The sequence below is a fragment of the Trifolium pratense genome, linkage group LG2 (genome assembly GCF_020283565.1).
Source record: "Trifolium pratense cultivar HEN17-A07 linkage group LG2, ARS_RC_1.1, whole genome shotgun sequence".
Taxonomy (NCBI): domain Eukaryota; kingdom Viridiplantae; phylum Streptophyta; class Magnoliopsida; order Fabales; family Fabaceae; genus Trifolium; species Trifolium pratense.
Genome location: NC_060060.1, coordinates 39,063,931 through 39,085,753, shown reverse-complemented (window position 1 = coordinate 39,085,753; position 21,823 = coordinate 39,063,931). Strand labels below are relative to the sequence as shown.

At 34.2% G+C, this 21,823-nt stretch overlaps 3 protein-coding genes across 7 annotated transcripts; 1 reads left to right on the top strand and 2 right to left on the bottom strand.

Annotated features, from left to right (window-relative positions):
• Window positions 1–198: 198 nt before the first annotated feature.
• On the bottom strand, window positions 199–5,428 carry LOC123907251 (PI-PLC X domain-containing protein At5g67130-like). Of its 2 annotated transcripts, XM_045957442.1 has the most exons (9): window positions 5,182–5,428; window positions 5,016–5,090; window positions 4,803–4,925; window positions 4,547–4,684; window positions 2,073–2,171; window positions 1,619–1,922; window positions 1,293–1,522; window positions 1,074–1,160; window positions 199–845 (listed from the first exon to the last, which is right to left on the bottom strand). In XM_045957442.1, the coding sequence occupies exons 1-9, from the start codon at window positions 5,185–5,187 to the stop codon at window positions 684–686; spliced, it is 1,224 nt and encodes a 407-aa protein (XP_045813398.1). In that variant the 5' UTR covers window positions 5,188–5,428; the 3' UTR covers window positions 199–683. The 2 variants fall into 2 exon arrangements, with proteins under 2 accessions (XP_045813398.1, XP_045813397.1); XM_045957441.1 differs by having other exon boundaries at window positions 4,803–5,090.
• Window positions 5,429–6,610: 1,182 nt separating this feature from the next.
• LOC123907250 (PI-PLC X domain-containing protein At5g67130-like) lies at window positions 6,611–9,439 on the bottom strand. The gene is made up of 8 exons (XM_045957439.1): window positions 9,270–9,439; window positions 9,127–9,192; window positions 8,241–8,354; window positions 8,002–8,139; window positions 7,839–7,928; window positions 7,392–7,695; window positions 7,058–7,281; window positions 6,611–6,977 (listed from the first exon to the last, which is right to left on the bottom strand). Exons 1-8 carry the CDS (start codon window positions 9,273–9,275, stop codon window positions 6,915–6,917), a joined length of 1,005 nt encoding a protein of 334 aa, XP_045813395.1. The 5' UTR covers window positions 9,276–9,439; the 3' UTR covers window positions 6,611–6,914.
• Window positions 9,440–10,113: 674 nt separating this feature from the next.
• Window positions 10,114–21,415, top strand: LOC123907249 (probable receptor-like protein kinase At1g49730). 4 transcript variants are annotated; one of them, XM_045957436.1, is made up of 9 exons: window positions 10,114–10,343; window positions 18,217–18,765; window positions 18,963–19,250; window positions 19,384–19,645; window positions 19,726–19,778; window positions 20,075–20,142; window positions 20,228–20,317; window positions 20,499–20,583; window positions 20,728–21,415. In XM_045957436.1, the coding sequence occupies exons 1-9, from the start codon at window positions 10,226–10,228 to the stop codon at window positions 21,270–21,272; spliced, it is 2,058 nt and encodes a 685-aa protein (XP_045813392.1). In that variant the 5' UTR covers window positions 10,114–10,225; the 3' UTR covers window positions 21,273–21,415. The 4 variants fall into 4 exon arrangements, with proteins under 4 accessions (XP_045813392.1, XP_045813391.1, XP_045813394.1 ...); XM_045957435.1 differs by having other exon boundaries at window positions 18,957–19,250; XM_045957438.1 differs by lacking the exon at window positions 10,114–10,343 and adding an exon at window positions 16,195–16,490 and having other exon boundaries at window positions 18,957–19,250.
• Window positions 21,416–21,823: the final 408 nt, after the last annotated feature.

The window sequence follows — 21,823 nt, the reverse complement described above, 5'->3', positions numbered from 1 at the left end:
AGCCCAAATTAAGCAGAAGCTAAATTGTTCCAAGAACTAGGATTTTATGTTGTTTATAAGGACACATATATGAATAATTTGTCACAAAGCTTCTAACACTATAAAAACGGAAATGTAACCGAAAATGTTTAGTAATTGAGTGTCATGTTCTTCCTCACATCCAAAAATATACCAAATGTTACCACAATAGACAGCTCATGAACAAAACAGTCTCCTCAACAGACTTTTAATTTAATTTCAAGTGCACTCTGGTGCACACTCACAATTTCACAATAGTATCAAGTTAGAGAGGCCATTGTATACACAACATGATATTAAAATTACAACTGCAAATTTCAAATCTCACACCTACAATAAATAAAAACAAAGACCAGTTACACAAAACCTAGTATTATTCTAAGCTACACTGTGTATAAGCCTATGAAGCACTGACACAGACATAGGCATTAGACAAAGACACTGATACAAGTAATTATTTGAGAAAATAAAATAATTCAATGTAACCACTTGTCAGTGTCATGTCAGTGTCCGACACTGATACGTGTCGAACACCAAACATGCCTTTAATCTAATGTGTCAGTTCTACATAGATCACAAGCAATTCAATGTCACAATTTTTTATTTTTTTAATACCCTTTCCCTACACTCTTCTATTTGGCATTTCATCAAAGGAAATGACTATTTCACAATGCCACAAGCATTGCCAAAAGAGTAGTGGCAAATGACAACAATAAATTAACTGGCTTGCAATTTAGAATGGCAAAGCTGGATTCTAGAGCAACTCCACGGGGAGAAGTTATTTCAGCTTCAGGTACCTGACATAATGCTCCAAATGTCATGTTTGCCTGTACAATTGCGAGAAGAATGAAATCAGTGTTGACAATTGTGAATTGCAGAAAATAGTAGTTTAGTTCAATTTCTTTAACTCAACAGTGTTATGGTGCCACTATTGCATGATATTTCGAACTAAATAGTATATTGCGGAACAATTACGATCTGTTCAAATTCCGCTATGTAATAGCGCTTCTATAGCCACTATTTAATAACACAGAATGAAAGTAATGGCTACAAACCTTGCAAGAGGCTATGTTTCCACAACCACATACTAGATGACCATTAGCTACATCAACTGCTTCTGAAGCTCCCCCTCCATCACTCCTCTGAAACATCAATGTGATAGAAAAGAGTTAATTATGTTTGCTAGCATATCACAATTCCTTACTCTATAAGTTGAAAATATCAATTCAAAAGCAAGGTTTAATTTATCATAAGCTAATTAATCATATGACAACCTTGTAGAAATCAACAGCAATGAAATTAGGCCAACGTTTTCCAGCTGCTTGATAACAAGTGTTGACCATGTCAAGCAAAGGAGCTGAATTATCCTTGCAAGATTGAGTTACATCCGGAAGATCTCGAAAGTAGTTCACTAGGACTAATGATCTTGATGTTGTGTTCAGAGTTGGTGATTCCGCGCGATTTGGACACGAACCAGCTTTCATTCCTCCGTTTGAATTTCCATCTGCAAAAGTGAAAATTTAACTCTCAAACCCCATTTACAATCTTTGTTACCAATACCATGGATAACTTCAATTTTAGGAACTTATATTTTACATACATTGGTTTTCTACTAAATATCGCCATTCATAGGCTATCCCTTCAGAAGCTTCTTTAGCTGCTTTTGAAGTGAAGACTACTAAACGCTGGTTCTTCTGGACCATATCATCTACTGTTGGCCAGTCTCCACCATTTTTCGGCATTCGAGATACTGGAAACCAGTATTTTCTCAGTCCAGCAGCATTAAACACCTTTGTTAGGCCTTTTGGCGAAGCAACGTAATCCTCGATAATGATAGTAACGATTTCTGATGGGTTTGCTTCAAGAAATACTTGAATCTCTTTGAGAACATTGATTGCAGGTTGCTGCATTGTTCACATTTTGGATAACTTAATTATTTAAGTAAAAGCATAACAAGATTTCATATTCACACAGAAATAAAAGTTAAGTTTCCAAAATTCTATTTTGTACTTAATTTGGAATACCAACAAATAAATAAACCATTTGTTACTTACAAAAGCTGTGTAGTTGAAGCACTGGCCACCAAATGAGTGACAAAGCCAAACATCATTCTCGAAGTCATACAAATCAAGCATCAAGCCTCGTACACCATTCTGAAAGAAAAATGTGAAATATAAGCTTAAGGTGCTAAAAGCTGAAATCATTTATATCCTCAAGAAGTTGTAATAGCATAAATTTCTGTTAGGCATTGGTAAATTAACAGTTGATAATTTTCTTTTCATTAGTTTTGTACTATGCATCTAACTGTTTTTAGAAAGTGATGCTATTTTTTTTTTGAACGGCAAAATATATTATTATTAATAACTGGTCTCTGTACAAGACGAACAGAGGCAGGAAAAAACGGAACTACAAAACAAAGGCGCCGTATATAAGCGGAACATCAATGAATAAAGCTAAAACTAAACACCACCTAATAGAGGAACCCTTCTAATCCCATTCTTAGAAGGGCAATCCTCAGCCTCCAAATCACCGAAGAAGACCATCAGTCCAACCTAAAAAGATGCCACTAGACTTTAACTCCTGAACTCGAATCAAAAGTGTTCGGCCCATCAGAATACATAAAGCAGCTCGTCGAAAAGTGATGCTATTGATCAGCGTAAGTTGTGTAACTGCAATGATGTAGGTATATAATCCTCACCAAGTTATGAGATGAAGTTATTTTTACTGTTTGGATCAATTATTTGAGTTTATCTATTGGTATAAGTACTTGTGAGACTATTTGGGATAGCTTATAACATATTCATAAGCTGTTTTCAGCTTATTTCCAGAAGTTATTAAATATAGCTTATGAAAAAAACTCGTAGGTTATATGAAAACAGTTTGACTTCATTTTAATTTTGTTATAGAAATAAGTATACATAAGCGCTTATTGTATATGATAAGTGTTTATGCTATATAACCCTCAATTATTTTTTTGGGTTACCATGATATTGGTATAAAGTTTCCACCACCGTTAGCGATGACTAATCTCCGTCGGGGAACCTGTGGGGCAGACAAGGTGGGTTCTCCCCTCCCAATCGAATTTTCTCCATACGCATGAGCCAAAAATCGAACCCCTGACCACATGCTTAAGGGGACCAAGACTCTCACAACTTGAACCAATTCATTGTTGGTTATATAACCCTCAATTAAGCAGTTTATCCAAACACGGTAAAATTACAAGTCGTCACTTCTGTTTTGTTTGTGTTTTAACTTTGACCCATTAACTTTCTTCTTAGGTTAGATTTGATTACTTCAAAACCAAGATAATGTTGTTTTAACAAAGTCTGCTTCAACATTTCCCAACATGTCATTAAAAAATTACTACAAACATTCTCAAACAATGAAGTAGTACCATTTCATATACAAAATTCTCTAACTAATCCAACAAAACAAGTAATTAATTAACTAATTGAACTATTCAACCATGTCAAAAAATCCTAGTTGTTGTTTGGTCAATTTAAAATATAATCTCCCATAACCCCACATGCATCATATTCTTGAACTAAACTATCATATATAGTGAATTACTGCTATTAATATTCTCCAACAACTTAACAACCACTTTCAGACTTTTTCAATATAAAATTTAAAAAACTTAAAAATAGAAAGTGGGTACATTGTGTTCTGATGCAATATTCACAAAAGCATAAGCTTAGCTTTCTCGGTAAGTAGGCTGAGACGTAACATAATGTGGGACACGACAAATGATCATCTAACTAACATATGCTTAAAGTTTCATTGAGGTTTCCTTTTCTTTTCACTTTCATTTTTCTCAAATTTAATATTTTCCTAGAAACAACCAAACACCATAATTAATTAATTTTGGATTTAGTTCATATACATTTTCCCGTAAACATTTCATACATTGTCAGATCAATAGCTCTGAAGTACAAACACTCTTCGAATTAGACATGTCTAGATGTCGGTGTCCGACACTGACACGGCCTGACAGTCTGACACATATGATTACATTGAATTACATCAGTGTCCATATTTGTGTCTATGTATTTGTGCTTCATAGATCAATAGTAATAGTCAGATTATCATAAAAACCTTTAATTTCAATTATAGGCTCTGTTTGGTAAGATCAGATTTTGAGTTTATATCGTATAAGCTAATATGACCAACAAACACCTGTTTGTTAAACGTTCTTCAAAAAGCGCTTATAGCTTATTTTACTAGCTTATAACTTATTTTTCAAACGGTATTTCAAGTAGCTTATAAGCTTGTAGCTTAAAGCATATAATTTTTTCTTCCAATTTTACCCTTGTCATCTTACTTAAAAAAAATTAAATATTAATTAAACATCCATTTTACTAAACACTAAAAATTCAATCAGCTAACTTATTCGCTATAAGCTAACATCTAGCTTATAACCTATCCGCTATTTTTTACCAAGAGCCATAATTACTTCTAAACTCTAGTATATCGAAATTTAATTATTAATTTTGTGGGAAAAAAAAAGAGGGATTGAAGAGATTATTACATTAAGCTGAGCAGTGATGGTGTCTTGCTGATTTGTGGGAGCAAGAATCACAGAACCAGTAGCTGATTTCTGACCCAAAAGAGCAAATGAATTATGCGTTGTTAACCACGAATACCGATTAAATGGCAACCCCTTCACCTAAATAAAAACCAAAACTTTACAATGTTAGATAACAAACAACATATTCATAGCAGAAGAAAACATGAAAATGAACATAACATAGTAAAGAAAGAAAAAAAAAAAAAAAAGGTGAAACCTTTGAAGTGGGATTTGTTGGTTGGATACGTGTGCATCTTGGTCTCACGTTTCCATTTGCCACACATGTTTCACAGTGTAAACCTGAGTTGCAATTTTTGTCTGCTACACATATTTGTCCTTCCTGTTTAAGAAGGTTAAGCTCAGAGAAGCAAAATGGGTAATTGAAAATAACAAATTTAAAAAATATAAAAAAATAAAAAAAAAGGTGTACCTTGAGAGCAAGTGACGAATGGAGAAAAAGTAGAATGGCCAAAAGGGTTATTGTTGTTGTTGCAAGAGTAGAATTCTGCAAGAGAAAATGGGGAAATTGAAGTTTGTGTGTCAGAAAAAGAAAAAAAAAATAGAAAAAAGAAGTGAAATTAGATAGAGATACATACCTTCATGATATGATTTGTTGATGATGTGTGTTGTGGGAGGTGCAAGCAAGGGAAGAGAAAATGTTAATGTGAATGTGTTATGGAAGGTAAGGTAGTAATGAGACAATAATGAAATGTGCAGTTATCATAAAGAAATTGGATGAATGGGAAATTTGAATTTGTTGAGTACAAGTGTGAAACATATGAACAAGACGTGTGAGCAGACGTGAAACTATTGCTGTTTTAAGGTGGACCGGGTTTTGTCAACATAAAAAAAATAAAATTGACCCGGTATTATTATTATGAAAATGCTACCGTACTCCTCCGGACATAAATATTAGTAAAAAAAATTGTTTATGTGGTGTTTAAAAAATTTAGTTAAATGAAGTTAATTTTCATGATTTAATGCAAAAACATGAGTTAAGTTTACTATATTATCCCTTTTGAAAAGTGTAAAAGTGAAATAAATACCTAAAAAAATAGAATCAAATAAGGGTATATTAGGATTAGTAGTATTAATTAGTTTAAAAGTAATAATTAACTTTTGCTTATAATAGTGATCAAAATTTGATTTACCCACGAGTTTAGCTTGACATGCCTATGTGAAGAAGGGGGGCAGGTTTGATTTCCATGCCAGTCAAATTTCAATTATTTTTTTAATAAAGCAGAGCGCGCGTAACTGAACCAGTTTGGGTCTGATCGGTCTAAACAAATATTGACCAATTCAACTGTATGGACGGTTTGATATGCTGACCGGACCAAATACAGGTTTAGTTCCGGGCGGTCCGATTCAATTTTTTAAACCCTTATTTTGATATTTATTTATTGTTGTTAGATTTATTATGACAGATATATGTTAATTATGTTGTTTGATTTGTTGATGGAGTTGAATTTCTATCATAGGTTTGTTTTTACCACAAACTTGTTTGACTTTGCTATTTTTTTTAAACGACAATTTATTTTGTACTAATACAAAGAATTTTTTTCATCTTGTAATCTAATTGCTAGAAATTCCACCTTAAAAGTGGATGAGTGAAGTGAACGGGATTCGAACCCTGACTCCTACATAATATATGTGATATCTCTTCTAATCGAACTAAGCTCACGGGTACATACAAAGAGGTTTATTAAAATGATCAAAATAATAATGGTGTTTTAAGGCTGAAAGGTGAGCCCAAACAAACCCATAGATAAATAAATACAACAATAAACAAATCTCAAAATCATTAGTAAAATGTACAAACCCTTAAAAAATTACTGCTATCAAGTGCTGAAGGGAGAATAAGTGAACACTAGTATTATTTATTTCATAGAGAAATGAGAGTATTTGAATAAGTGGTCACAAACAATAAGAAGAAAGCTCTAAAACTTTGGTCCACAAACAATTTTTATTTTTACTTAATATTTCAATTTTCTTAATTATTACAATCAAGCTCTAAAAAGGATGGTGTTGGGAAAAACCATTAAAAACCAAACTTAATTTACTCCTTGTTGAAGGACCTATATCTCATGCTATCTACAAAATTACTCACTTTTAAGAGTGTTCGAATATTGCGCACGGAAGATACCTTAATTCATCCAACAACAAATATGTCACGAGGACGAAAACAAAAATCGACAATATACTCGTACCACATATGTTCTTAAACATGTAGTATCTACATCCCATGTAACAAAAAATCTACATGAAAGTATAGATTCATACATTACATATATAATAGACCTCCCAAATGACTGAACTCAGCCATGTTTCCTCACCCGAACAAGTTTCGATTTGCAACATCTAATGCTTCTGGGGCTCCCCCACCGTCGCCTCTCTGAATGCACAATCAACTCCATTCAATAAAATGTACCAACTTGTATTAATTTCCGTAAAAAAAATAAAAAAAAATTGTACCTTGTAAAAATCAACTGCAATGTAGTTAGGCCATCGGTTACCAGCAGCTCTATAGCAGATATGCATCTTGCGAATTAATGGCGATGAATTATCCCTGCATGCTTCATTAGAATTTAGGACATTTCTGTAATAGTTCATTAGGACTAGTGACTTTGTTGTTGTGTTCATTGGAAATGATTCTGCTCTATTAAAACAATGACCTCTACTCATCCCATCATTTCCATCTGCAATTATAAATGATACGACGGTTATGATCGATTGACAGTGTAAAAATTCTTTATACATGCAATATATATGAATTAAATCCTCTAAGAGAAAAATAAATGCGACTCACATTTATTTTCGACAACATATTTCCACTCATAGGCAATGCGTTCGGAAGCCTGTTTAGTTGCATTTGAAGTGAACACAATAAGCCTATGATTTCTGTTTATCATTTTTTTGACTGTTGGCCAATCACTACCATTCTTCGGCATTCTAGATACCGGAAACCAGAATTTCCTCAAACCAGCTTTATTAAAAACTTTGTTCACACCATTTGGTGATGTTACATGATCCTTGATGAATACCGTGACAATCTCGGCTCTGTATCGTGTGAGGAATGCATTGATCTCTCTTAGAACATTAATAGCAGGGTTCTGTTAAGCATCTCATAAATTAAAATCAGTGCTCTAAACAATGTAAGAGAAATGCTTAACTTAATCAAGATTTTACCAAATCAAACGAAATTACAAGACTTTCACCATGCATAATCATTCGGAAAAATGAAAGGATCTCTTACAAAGGCTGTAAACATTGTGCACGGCCCGCGACACAACCAAATGTCACCATGGTAATCATGCATATCTAACATTAATCCTCTCACACCGTTCTGCGACAGAAAAATGGCTTATTAAAAGTATAGACAGAATTATTAAAAGCAGAAAAATATATATGTAACATACATGCAGCTGATCTGTAATGGAGTCTTCCTGGTTCGTGACCGACGAAATTTGAGAGTTTAAACTCAAATTCGCTGCCCTCGAAGCAAAAGAATTGTGTGTTGTAAGCCATGAGTAGTGATTGAATGGAAGCTCCATCACCTGTACATACATATCATTCAAAATAAGTAATCTTCTACGAAGTTTATTTTAGCAGCTATAGAACAAAAATGAGAAAATGAATGGTGAGGAGGACCAAGTACTTTTGAAATAGGACTTGAAGTTCGGACTCGTGTACACCGGCTTTGTGAGTTGCATTCCAGGCACTGCAGCCCCGTACCACAGTCATTGACGTCGTGGGAGCATGTTTCCCCAATCTGTTACAAATTGTTTCAATGGAATGCATTTCAAACATGATCTAGTGAACTTTTTAATTATGTCAAAACTCAAGGTTCAATTAATCTTATCATTGCTTTCCTCTGTGTTTATGATTTGATATTTTGATTTATATGACAACAAATGATTCACTTTCAAGAAGAATTCTAGAACACAAATAAGTGTGCCAATTTGAGATATCAGACTTATGGTCTGTTTTGATTGCCTTTTTGAGCTTATCTACTGTCATAAATACTTGTGAGACGTACTGTTTGGAAAAATTTATATATGGAAACAGCTTATAAAATGTTCATAAGCTAAGCTCTCCAAAATAGCTTACGAAAAACAACTTATAGCTTATATGTATACAATTTAACTTCATTTTTTCTTTTCTCTAGAAACAGTTTATGCATAAGCACGCACATCTGCTATAGACACTTAATTAAGCTGTTTATTCACATAGGGTGTTAGGCCTCATGAAGTAGCTTTTTAGCATGAAATTAAATATTGTAACAACCTAAGAGAATTTTTCTTTCTCAAGAGATGTATGTTTTAGATTATAAAGTTTTTATGTGACAAACTATTACATATTCTTAGAGGGTTAAGTTGAAAGCAGATCAATATAACTATAGAAAGGTTGTAATTAAGGTCACTTATTTAACCTTATTAATTCACCATTTTATCAAAAGAAGGTTAAAGATGAAGAGAATAAACTACCACTTTGCAAAGTTTGGTATTAAGCTTTTATATACTTTTCTAATGATAATAAAGTACCTGAACAAGTACATAGCAACCAAATACAAGACTCGCGCTGATCAAAGTGGCGATGAGAAGGTAGTTCTGCAGAAAAATACAGTACAAGAGTGAAATTTTTGCAATGGAAGAGCATAAATAATGCAAAATGTAACTTCACTTACCTCCATTAGCTATTTTAATTTAATTTGGTTATGCTCAAAACAATACAAAAGCCAAATTTTGTGTTGCATAGGCAATGAAATATCAAATATTTCAATGTCTATGTATGAAAACATCCAAGATTTCACTCTTGTATATTTTATCTACCTTATTTTACATTACTTCTGCTCAAATGATTTCTATCATTAAACTAATTGAAGCTGAAATTTGAGATTTTGCCTTTTTGATGTTCTATTCCAACAATATTCCATGACATTTGACATTTTGTCTTAAGCAATTTCAAAGGGTTATGCAGTTATGAATAATAAAAATAATCTTTGATGTTATCACAAGATTCTTATGATAGCTCAGTTGGATTTTTTATAAAACAAATTAATTAAAAGGCTATGTATTTGTATATTTTAAATATCAGTAATGCCATAATGGAGACCCAAAGAACATAGAAGAAAAAAATAAGAAAGAATGTGTTTTCGAAATAGTTCTTAAACAACACTTACACGCTGGAATCCAACAAGGCGTTTTTTACAAAGGTCAAAACGGCCAATACCTCAAAAACACAGTGCTCGAGGTTGATTCAAAAAGAAAGGAAGGAAAGAAATAAATTAATAAAAAAAATAGTTCTCTTTATGAACAAATTATTTAAAACTAGTCCAAGAGTACCCATGCAACATTGCAACACATATGAGAAGAAAAAAAAGTTATTAAAAATATCTTAATTTCTATAACTACAACATTTATTGTCTCTAACAACAATTGAAAAGTGTTGTTAGAACCGTGAAAATCGTTGCCTAAAAGATTAGGGACGTTTTTCAGGTGTCTTGTATGACGGTGATAAACTTTTGCGTTATAATAATCAATCAATAGTATATATATATACATCACATTAAGTCTTCTATTTGGCTTGGCAATAAGCCTCACTTGGGAGAGGTAGGTAATAGTTCTATGTGGTTGATCAGGGATGGTTCTAAAATCCAGTACTAATTGGTTGGGAGACACTTTGGTAGAGGCTCTTCTTATTCCCGTGTCTATGCATGGTACTCACAAGGCCAAAGTTTGTAATCTTATTCATGATGAGGGTAAGTGGATCTTTCATCTTTCATCGTCTATGAATCTTATTCAAGGTTGTCGTATTCTTCATTCTTTGGTGACTATCTTGATATGTCTATTGTTTGCATCATTCATACATACTATCCACACTATTTGGATGCTCGTAATGGGATCATGCTTAATAATGTTATTGTCTCTATTCATGTTGCTATTATCAAGATTTGTACCGCTGTGTCTACGAGTGTCTCTATGTTTAAAGGTATTGTTATGTTTGGCAGCGCCGATATGGAGGTGTTTAGTAACTTTGACATTGCGCCCAAATTTTAAATTTCCTTAAATTTTTTTCCTCTTATCTTTTCGTTTTTTCTTCTTTCTTTCTTTTTCTTGTGGGTAAGGTTTGATCCTCCATTTGTAATATTTTTCCTTTTTTTTAATATATAGATTTAAGACCACTTGGCATATGATTAGGTTTACAAGGCGTACCAGCTTAGTTGAGATGTCTTATATTCTTTTTGATGTTTTATGCTCTTACAAAAATATTTTAAAATGTCATATGTACAATTTTCAATCAAAAAGTCACCCGAGGGTTAGCAAATGCTCTATAAAAATCATTTTTAAAAAAACTAAAACACACAGAACCATAATCTCCTATAGGGTCCGTTTGATATGCTAAAAAATAAGGGATTAGACAGGACAACTCTAGTTGTACTGTGTTTGATTGTAAAACTGTTTCAGGAACTGGACAAACTGGGTGGCAATGGACAGGACAAAACAGATTCTTTTGTCCTCACTAAACCACAACACAACTTTTTGTCCGCAGTACAAGTTGTCTAAAATACCAAAATACCATTTTATTAACCAAATATAGTATATATAAGACAAAAAAATGTTCAATATCCCAAAACTTTGTTCTGTGCTGTTCTGTCATGTGTTGTGTTGTTCTGTCTTGTATCCAGTACTTACCTTTTAATAGATCAAACACACCCATAGTGTTCAAATATTTCTCTCTTCTCAAATTCTTTCTCATTTCTATTTTTTGTGTAACAAATCACACAACACATGCTAGGGAAAATATAAGTCATAGGTTTCATTGAACTTCACATGGTATAGGAGATGGTCCAGACCAATGTAGTCAGGTTCGCGCACCGGGTCGTAGGATCGTACGATCCTACGTGCTCATGAAGGCTAAACGAGCTAAGAACCCATGGAGGTTCGTTTTTGGGGCTTTTTGAAGTCAGGTTCGCGCATTTTGCTGGTGGTGCGTAAAGCAATGGCAGGTTCGTAAAAAAAAACAAGTTGGGTTTAAAACTGATTGGGCCTTGCAGTCAAACCGGGTCGGGTCAAGACATAAAAATACAAAACACGCTTATTTTTCTCAGAAACCCTAAGAAAAATTACGCGATTCTTCTCTGAAGAAAGAAACAAACGCAGCCATGCTTCTTCTCACTTCTTCAATGGCGATTCAGCCATGCTTCTTCATACATCTCCTTCCTTTCCTTCACTTTAGTTTCATCTGTTTCAAACCTAACATCTCCTTCCTTTCCTTCACTTTTGTTTCATCTCATCTCTCTGTTTCAAACCAACCCTAACCTAGCCTTGTTTCTTTTCATCCCATCTCTCTGTTTTCACTCATCCCATCTCTCTCTCTGTTTTCATCTCATCCCATCTCTCTGTTTTCATTATCTAATTTTTTTCTTTGTTCTGTCTGTTTTCATCTCTGTTACTACTATTTTGTATTCATCTGTTTTCATCTCTGTTACTACTTACTACTATTTTGTCCTTCATCTCTCGTTAATGGCTTCAACCTCAAATGTTGGAGCTTCTTCTGCTGCCACTGTTAATGAAGCTCCACCTTCTGCTTCTGCTGCCCGTGTTAGGGTTCCTCCTAAAAATTCAGCTGGAAACAAGACTGATCCAGCATGGGAATATGCTACATCGATTGATATAAAAACAAGAAAGGTGAAGTGTAAACTTTGTGACTGGGAATTCACAGGAAGTGCTTTCAGAATTAAGCATCATTTGGCTGGCACTAATAGTAATGTTAGGCCTTGTCCAAACTGTCCTCCGGAAATAAGGAAAAAGTTTTTGGTTATTACTGATGGCTTACAAGAGAAGTTGCTAAAAAAGATACATGTTGACATTAACATTGAAGGCGATGCTGATGTTGAGGTTGGTGATGGTGATGCTGCTGGTGCAAAGGGAAAAAGAAAGAGTCAAGGGGAGCTAGCAAGAAAGGATATGTACAAAAGAGGGCTGACACAAGCTAAACAAAGCACAATCAACGGTGCCTATAAGAAAGAAACCAGAGAAGATGCTTGTAAGGATATTGCTCTTTTCTTTTACAATAATGCTATTCCTTTTAATGTTGCTAGGTCTGATGAGTACCTTAAGATGTTTGACAATGTTACAAAACATGGTATAGGGTTTAAACCACCTTCTTATCATGAAATTCGAGTTAAATATTTAGACCATTATTATGGAGAGATTAGTAAGGTAGTTGCTGGATATAGGGCAGATTGGGAGAAATATGGTTGCACAATAATGACGGATGGTTGGACAGATAGGAAGAGAAGAACTATATTGAATTTCTTGGTACATAGTCCAAAGGGAACTGTATTTCTAAAGTCCATCGATGCATCCGATATAACCAAGACTGCAGACAAAGTTTTCAAGATGATTGATGATGTTGTTGAAGAGGTTGGAGAGGAAAATGTTGTCCAAGTTGTTACGGACAATGCGGCGAATTACAAAGCAGCCGGGGAATTGTTAATGCAAAAAAGAAGTAACTTGTATTGGACACCATGTGCCGCGCATTGCATCGATTTGATGTTAGAAGATTTTGAGAAGAAGATCCCTCTCCACAAAGAAACAATTCCTAAGGGAAAGAAGATCACCACCTACATTTATGGTAGAACAAGTCTTATTTGTATGTTGCATAGGTTCACTAAAAATGTTGATTTGATTCGACCTTCATTGACCCGTTTTGCGACATCTTACTTGACATTGGGTTGTTTGAATGATCATCGAGATGAGTTGATATCTATGTTCAAATCAAATGAGTGGAAGACTAGCAAACTTGCTAAGAGTAAAGATGGGATTATTGTGCAAAAGATTGTTTTGAACAAAATGTTTTGGAAGAATGTTTTGACTTGTCTAAGAGGTGCTTTTCCACTTATTAAAGTGTTGCGCATGGTGGACTCGGAAGAGAAGGCAGCCATGGGGTATCTTTATGAAGAAATGGATCTTGCAAAAGAGAATATCAAATCAAGCTTTAATGGAGTTGCTAGAAGATAACTAATTCAATTCTTTTCACTTTGTTCTTTTGTATTATAATAATTAGATTTACCGTATGAAAACCAATTCAATTTTTTTTTTGTCTTTGTTAGCTACACTCCTCTTTGGAATATAATTGATCAAAGGTGGGATAAGCAACTCCATAGGCCACTACATGCTGCAGGCCTTTATTTGAACCCCAAGATACGTTATGCTCCGGGATTCGTTGATGATGATGAAGTTACGGATGGCATGTATGATTGTTTGCTTAGATTGGTGGATGATCCGGAAAAAAGAGCCAAAGTTGATTACCAACTTGAGGATTTCAAAGCGAGGAAATCAAACTTTGGTAATGAATTTGCTACATTTGCACTTGGAAATAAAACACTAACACAATGGTGGGAATCTTATGGAAATAAACATAAAGAATTGCAATGGTTCGCTTTGCGAGTATTTAGTTTGACATGTAGCTCATCGGGGTGTGAACGGAATTGGAGTGCTTTTGAAAGGGTACGTTTTCAAACTTTTTGAACAAATTGTATTACAAACAAGTATCTATTATTTTTTAATTTATTTATAACTTATAATCATTTAGGTTCACACTAAGAAGAGGAATCGCTTGAAGCAAATCACAATGAATAAGGTAGTTTTTGTGATGGTTAACTCAAAATTGGGAAAGACTAAGATTAAGAGAAAAAGTGCTAACTATGAGATTGAAGAAATTAATTCCGAAGATGAAGGGGAAGAATGGATTGAGAATGTGGAGGATGAGGAAGATGAAGGAGATGACACTTCACTTGATGTTGGACAAGATGCTAGTATCGGTGATGTTCTTGGTGATGATTTGGAACTTCCTCCCATTGATGAAGAAGATGATGATGATGATGTCGTTGAAGAGAATGAGGATGAAGATGGTGATCTTGATGACTATCAAGATGTTGGATTGGAAGATATTTTAAATGTCTAGATTATGTCTTTTGTGAATGATACTATAATAGGTCCTTTTTTTTGAATTATGCATAGGCCTTAAGTTGTGATTTTTTGAATGATGCATAGGCCTTTAGTTGTGGTTGTGAATGATAGGTCTTTTTTTGTGAATGATGCACAGGCCTTTAGTTGTGAATGATGCATAGGCCTTTAATTGTGAATGATGCATAGGCCGTTAGTTACTTATTTTATTAACTTAGTACTTGGTTGGTTATGAAGTTATGAACAATTGGAATGATATATATGAAATATTAATTAAGTTTATTGTGTTCATGTATTATTATTATTATTATTTTGTGGTTATGTGTATATGTATATATGTGAAGTTACCATTTTACCCTTAAGTAGGTTCTTTCGAATCGAGCTACGATCCCGACCTTACGACCCTCCACCAGCCTCCCGATCCTACGTAGGATCCCGAACCTGACTACATTGGTCCAGACTATGTGTGGCCCTCTACCTTGCTGAGAGGTTAATTAATTAATTAGAACCTTTTGAATGTGACAAACCTCTCTTTATTCAACCCTCAAAATATTGCAGAAACGGAAAGAAACACCAATAGCCACGTAAAGGATTAAACTTTTACAATATGTAAGAAAAGAATCTGTACTTTTTTGGGACAAAATTTATGTACCAAACATATTTGAAAAATACTAACACTAGTAACAACTCGTTTATCCATTTGATTAAAGTATACATACATAAAGGGGAAATGGAGGTATTGATAGCTTTATCATTGATTAAATAGGTAGAAATTCAAACCAAAGCTTCCATTGTGTGCCAGTACCAAAATAATAACAAGTCATAAAATTGAAAGAAAGAAAAAGACAAAGCAAAAGTATAAAATTGCATGCATTCATGGACATATTTCATATGTCACATAAATAAATGTAGTAAAACAAGAATATATTGTTGGTCCTTTATATTTCTTTGAACCTGAACTCTTTTGGACATACTTCAAGTTGCATTTTCAACAATAATGTCTTTTTTTGTGTAAATCAAATTAAATATTATTATACAAGATCAATAATTTTTGTGCATCCACATTTTGACAATTGTGACAACTTTTTTAAATGATTAACAATAATGCAATGCAAAGAAGTGCTCAATTGTGTCCCGATAAATTTAACTCAGTTGATAAAAACCTTGTATTATATATGTAAGAATTGGAGTTCGAACCTCGGAGTATTGATATTTGGGTTCTGTGAGTTTAGCTCAATCGATAGGACATTGCATTGACATTTGGTTGTTGAAAACAACTCATTGAACAATTTAGATTTTAAAGTCAATTCAATAAAGTCACATTTTACCGATACATTCCATGTAAATAAATCCTAAGTGTAAAAATAAACTATAACTAGAAAAATACAATATGTTTTAAAAAAAATTGTGAATATAATACTCATTTTTATAAGAGAAATCCCAAATTTCTAATCAAGATACATTAATTATTCGATAAATCCGAAATGACAAATTGAATAGTTGGAACAATTATCACATGAATGTCTTGAGAAAGATGGCATAGCATAACAACAAAAAATGAAAGGCAACCTCTGGCCCCTAGACTCTGAATTAAATAAAGGTATACCCCACACTTTAGCATCAAAAGAACTTGTTGTTATTGTTCTTCACAAGTGCTCATTAGTCATTTCTTTGAGCCAACCAAAGTACAAAACTAACCCTTATTCCCTCTTTCCTCACACACTACACAGTCATTCTCAGAAGTCTCAATAACCCATTTTTTGTTGCAAATTGAACGGTGTTCCCAAAATGGGTCAAGTTCAAGTACCCTTTTAAATTCTTTACTGTGTTTTCAACTTTCTTCTTTTTCAACTCCACCATGTTCCTCTACAGATTTCTCTCTTTGTTGGGATTGTTACATTTTCTTGGAATGCACTTACCTCTTCTAATGGCTGGTTAGTTTTCATTCATTCAAAAGTTCTTTACTTTCTTGATTTTTGCTTCATTATCTTCAAACCCTTTTCCCCTTTTTTTGTTATGAGAAACAAAACAAGTGCATTTATTGAAAGAATATTTAATGAAGCTTGTTCTATCTGATTGATATTGCTGCTGTTGCATTTACACATTTGTGATTATTGTTCTTTGTTTACCCCTTTTGGTTGCAATTGCATTCATGACCTAATCAACTCATTCTTAGCTTTTGTTTGGTACATTATTACTAGCATTTCTCTCACTTTCTTTTCCTATTTTTTTGTCTTTTCCAAAAATAAAGTTTCTTGATGGATTTGTAGCAATAGCAAAAGCATTTAGTAATTGTACTGTAATGGTTGCAAAAATCAGTATAGAAAAATTTCAGCATACCCTAGAATAGATTAATAGCTATTACTCTAGGTCTGTTCAAAGTGGCAATTTTTGACTGCATTTAATACTAGTAGTTGGATAAGCCTATATTTGCATATATAGCTTACACTCTCTGTTGTACTTTTTACTTGTATGAACTATATGAAATTGATGTTTCTAGAATTGTTATGAAATTTAATGCATGTAAATGGAGATTCAAAATCATGTGTCCTTTTGATGAAATAGTATTATTCTAGTTGCATTGTAATTCCACTGAGGTTTCTTTTTATCCATATTATGGGAGGGAGAAAAACCCTTTTGAAAAAATTGGGGCCCTGATTGGATAAACAGCTTAATTTTAAGCATTTATAGCATAAGCGTTTATCATATAAGTGCTCATATAACCAAAGATGAATGAAGTCAAACTGTTCTCATATAAACTATGAGCTGTTTACGTAAGCTCTCCCAAACGGTCTCACAACTTCACAAGTGTCTATGCCAAATTGCCAATAGATAAACTCAAATAAGTCAATTCAAACAGACTCTAAACATATAAGTGTCTGTTATGAAATCCAGTGCTGCTGCCGGATGTTCGACCACCGCTACAAAGTGTAGCTTTTAGGTAAACGTGAATTCTCAGTTCTCACCGTTGTTTTTAACAAAACCAGACACACTAAATCATTGCCGAGCTTCCACTGGATAGTGTAACTGTAAGATTTTAGGAGCCTTAAAACATAACCTGCTCTCTTATCCTGTTCCTTTAAGTATAAGAATGCTCTGAAGTAAACAATGATCTATAAGGTCATATCCAGTCCATGTTTCTTCAATATTACTTGTTAACTTGTGTTTAATTTACTCGTGTTTGTGAGATAACGTCAAAATGTATGTCGTCGTGCCCAAATAAGACATGGTCCTATGAACATCAATCTTAGAGATTTCTGTGAATAGTAATCAGTAACCAACTCCTTTCATTATGATTTGCACAATATTTTTAATATTCAAGATGTATCCAAGGGAAATTTTTACTTGGTTAGGGAGCCAAAGCTTTCATGTTGCACATATAGTTACTGGAAACAGTAAAAGTAATAAAAGAAGCATGTATCCCAAACTAATATGGTGAGAATTTCAAGAAACAATAAATATTGGGATTTTCTCGTGGTATAGCTTTATCTCCTCCATTCTGGATACTCTCACAGAATTATATCTTGTGAATTGCAGCTGCATATTAACCTTGTGAGTTATCATGCTTTAAAAAACTGCTGGTAGTAAAATGTTGGCTTTGCAGGTAACAGATTATAAATGTGATTTAGTGATCTGATATTGCTACTCCTTTTGTTGCAGATTGCCCTTTAGATTTTGCTGCTTCAAACTTTACACTGGCATCCACTTTATGCAATAACCAAGGTGAGCGGGGAAAATGTTGCCGCTACATTAATGCTAATATTGCAATTTCTGTTGCTCGTTTTGCTAATGCCACAAGCAACCTAGGGGTCCCTCTAAATACCTCTGCTATCTGCCTTCAAACCATATCTCAGACCTTGCAACTTTATGGAGTTCCACCAGTTGCAGCAGTTTTCTGTGGATTCGGGACAAAAATTCGTGTTAATTATGAATGCAAAGGTCGGACTAGTGTCATGCAGATGCTGCAATCTCCCAGATTTGTGGAGGTCACAAAATATTGCAAATTGCCACTTGGAAAGGAAAGTAGATGTAAGAAGTGCTTAAACGCCAGCATTGGTTATCTGCATCAGTTAGGAATTGATGATAATATTACATTGAGTACATGTCGTGATGCCAGTTTTGTTGCGCTAGCAAGCCAAATTGATAAGATGTATACCACTGATATTGCAAGTTGTTTCTTTGGCGTTCAAGGACTTCTCGGGCCTACTGGTAATAACAGTTTTAAATTCCTTGCATCTCTTCTTTATTTACCCTATTAAATGTTAATCCCACAACTATTCCTGTGAAGATTCATTGTCAAAAACCAAAATGTTCATTCAATTCAAAATATACAATGGAATCTGTAACTTTACTGATCGAGTAAAACTTAGCTGATCATATTTTTGCAATTTTGATGCTAGTTTCAGAATCATCCCCATCATTACCTGCTCCTGAGGCTTCTCCAAGTCCGCTGGTTTCTGCTGATAGCCCAAGTCAACTATTGTTAGGTCTACCTTCTAAGGGAAAACACCATTCATATCACTTGACGTTAGTTCCATGTATTGCTATTGCTGTTACAGCTGTTGCTTTTGTGATGTTCATAGTCTTGATAGTTCTAATTCGGCAAAAAAGAAGAGAGCTAGATGAGCCTGATAATGTTGCTAAACCCCATTCGAAAACCTTACCACCTATGCCAACATGGAAATTTCAGGAAGGTAAGGTTCTAATTTATTGCATTGTTTATATTTTCTTTCCTAAGTGTAAGATCAAAAGCAGTGCTTAATCTATTTTTCGTGGGATCCTTTGCTTCCTGTTTGGGGTCGTCTTTTTTTTTGGGAGGGGGTGCAGGCTCTTCATCTATGTTTCGAAAGTTCAACTTCAAAGAGATAAAGAAGGCAACAGAGGGGTTTAGCACCGTCATTGGCCAAGGAGGCTTCGGAACAGTATATAAAGCTCATTTTAGTGATGGCCAAGTTGCAGCGGTAAAGCGGATGGACAGAGTCTCAGAACAGGGAGAGGATGACTTCTGCCGAGAAATTGAGCTTCTTGCTCGGCTGCACCATCGGCATCTTGTTGCGTTAAGAGGCTTTTGTATCAATAAACAAGAAAGGTATTCATTTCTACGCACTTATTTCTGTTCTTTGACAACTTATATTGGCAAACCCAACCCTTCTGCACGTCTAATTGCAGGTTTCTGTTGTACGAGTACATGGGAAATGGAAGCTTAAAAGATCATCTCCATTGTATGCCTCTAATCTATACATTGTTTTCACTACCATATTTAAGATATTATTTGACCGGATTACAAATAGAACCTCCATCTCCTTCTCTCATGTGCATGCATTCCTGTTAATGTGGATCTTCTGAACATCTTCTAATTAGCATCACCTTTGGCCATACTGAATTTGGAACTAATACATGGAAGCCACAAAATAATGACATTAATATAATGAAGAGAAAGACAAGTTACTAGTTTTTTCCCCATATAACCCCCCTCCCCCTCTTAATTTCAAATGATAAATTTTGTTGATTTGTGCAGCCCCTGGTAAAACACCGTTAAGTTGGCGAACTAGAATCCAAATTGTTATTGATGTGGCCAACGCCCTGGTAATTTATCTGACTATGATTAATTTGATCCTTCATTTTTATTTTTTGGGTTTTATTTTTCAATCTCCTTTTCTGTCATGTGCAGGAATACCTTCATTTCTATTGTGATCCTCCTCTATGTCACAGAGATATCAAGGCTAGCAACACTTTACTGGACGAGAACTTTGTTGCTAAGGTTGGATGATTCCCTGACCGCATGCCACCACTTCTATTAGTATTCATTTTGCAATGGAAGAGTTCAAAACACAAGATTGTTATGATTTCATTATGTATGAATAATGAAAATCTACACATTTCCATTAGATGTTACTAAAGTTTAACTAATTCATTTTTCCCTATGTTGCACCATTTCACAGATAGCTGATTTTGGCCTTGCACAAGCTTCAAAAGATGGTTCGATATGCTTTGAGCCTGTAAATACCGAAATCTGGGGAACTCCGGGTATAATTTTTTTCCTTCTTCACCATGTTTCAATTAGGCATTTTGGCTTTGTATATGCTTCAAAAGTGGTACTGTATCTGGGAACTCCGAGCATAAACCATCATCATTGACAATTCTGAATTCTCGATGTTAAATGCATTCCAGGTTATATGGATCCAGAATATGTTGTTACTCAAGAGCTCACCGAGAAGAGCGATATATACAGTTTTGGGGTGTTACTACTGGAAATTGTGACAGGAAGAAGAGCTATTCAAGATCATAAGAATCTGGTCGAATGGGCCAAACCATACATGGAATCAGAAACTAGATTATTAGAGCTAGTAGATCCTAATGTGAGGGAATCTTTTGACTTGGATCAGCTTCAAACAGTAATCTCTATAGTAGGATGGTGCACACAAAGAGAAGGAAGGGCAAGGCCTTCAATAAAACAAGTACTTAGGCTTCTGTATGAGACATCAGAACCAATGCATAATGAGTTTCTACAAGCTGTTGAAGATGAGGAGAATCAGGGAAATGAGCAGAGAGGCCGAAGAAGCAAAGGGAAAATGTTTAGAAATGAAGGAAATTTTCACAGCGGGGATGGAAGATATCTTGCTTCGTCTTCGAGTACATCTCGGTCATATTGTAGTAGAAGCTTTTTACTAGAAAATGGGTCGCCACAGTCATCACCAAATATATTTTCAGGCTGAAACAATTATTTGGTTCTTGACTAATATTTCTCATTTACTGTCTTCAAATTTTTGATTTGTTTAGACGTAGGAAAAGCGTTCATATATGAATATTGGGTTGGGAGAGATGATAAATATATAACTTCATTTGCTTCTATCGTCCACATTGGCTTTCTTTGTTTATGGTTACACCACTTCTTAAGATATTGTTTAAGATTACCTTTTAAACCTACAACTAAAGTGTGGTGTTGGTCCCTATAGCTTCTATTATTAGTATCTTATTAAGGCAATGGTCCTTGAGTTGAGAGGTACTTTTAAGTTTTAACACACTCTCAACTCCAATGTTACCTTAAAAATCACACTATTTGGAGACAACAAATATTTTTACAAAGTTATCGCAAATCCAGACTTTTCAGTATCAATTTTTCTCAGCATGAATGTTTATTTCTTTGCATGAAGGAGAGAAATAAATATATTTTGTACTTCTTTGTTTCTTCATGATTTTGTCCTGTTGAATTTTTCTTTGTAAAATTTACAAAGAAAAATTTGAATTCCGTCAAAAAAATTACATT

Bases quoted from the DNA above. Each gene is read 5' to 3' on its own strand.
- LOC123907251 (XM_045957441.1), bottom strand. The intron at 2,172-4,546 runs GTAATAATCTCT...TTTTTCTTTCAG, and splicing joins CCATCACTGCTCAGCTTAAT to AATGGTGTACGAGGCTTGAT. The intron at 1,523-1,618 runs GTATGTAAAATA...TCACTTTTGCAG, and splicing joins ATATTTAGTAGAAAACCAAT to ATGGAAATTCAAACGGAGGA.
- LOC123907250 (XM_045957439.1), bottom strand. The intron at 7,282-7,391 runs GTGAGTCGCATT...TTATAATTGCAG, and splicing joins ATATGTTGTCGAAAATAAAT to ATGGAAATGATGGGATGAGT. The intron at 6,978-7,057 runs GTACAATTTTTT...TTGTGCATTCAG, and splicing joins TTGCAGTTGATTTTTACAAG to AGAGGCGACGGTGGGGGAGC.
- LOC123907249 (XM_045957435.1), top strand. From the start codon at position 10,226: ATGGTTCTAAAATCCAGTACTAATTGGTTGGGAGACACTTTGGTAGAG. The intron at 19,251-19,383 runs GTAAGGTTCTAA...GAGGGGGTGCAG, and splicing joins AACATGGAAATTTCAGGAAG to GCTCTTCATCTATGTTTCGA. The intron at 19,779-20,074 runs GTATGCCTCTAA...TGATTTGTGCAG, and splicing joins CTTAAAAGATCATCTCCATT to CCCCTGGTAAAACACCGTTA.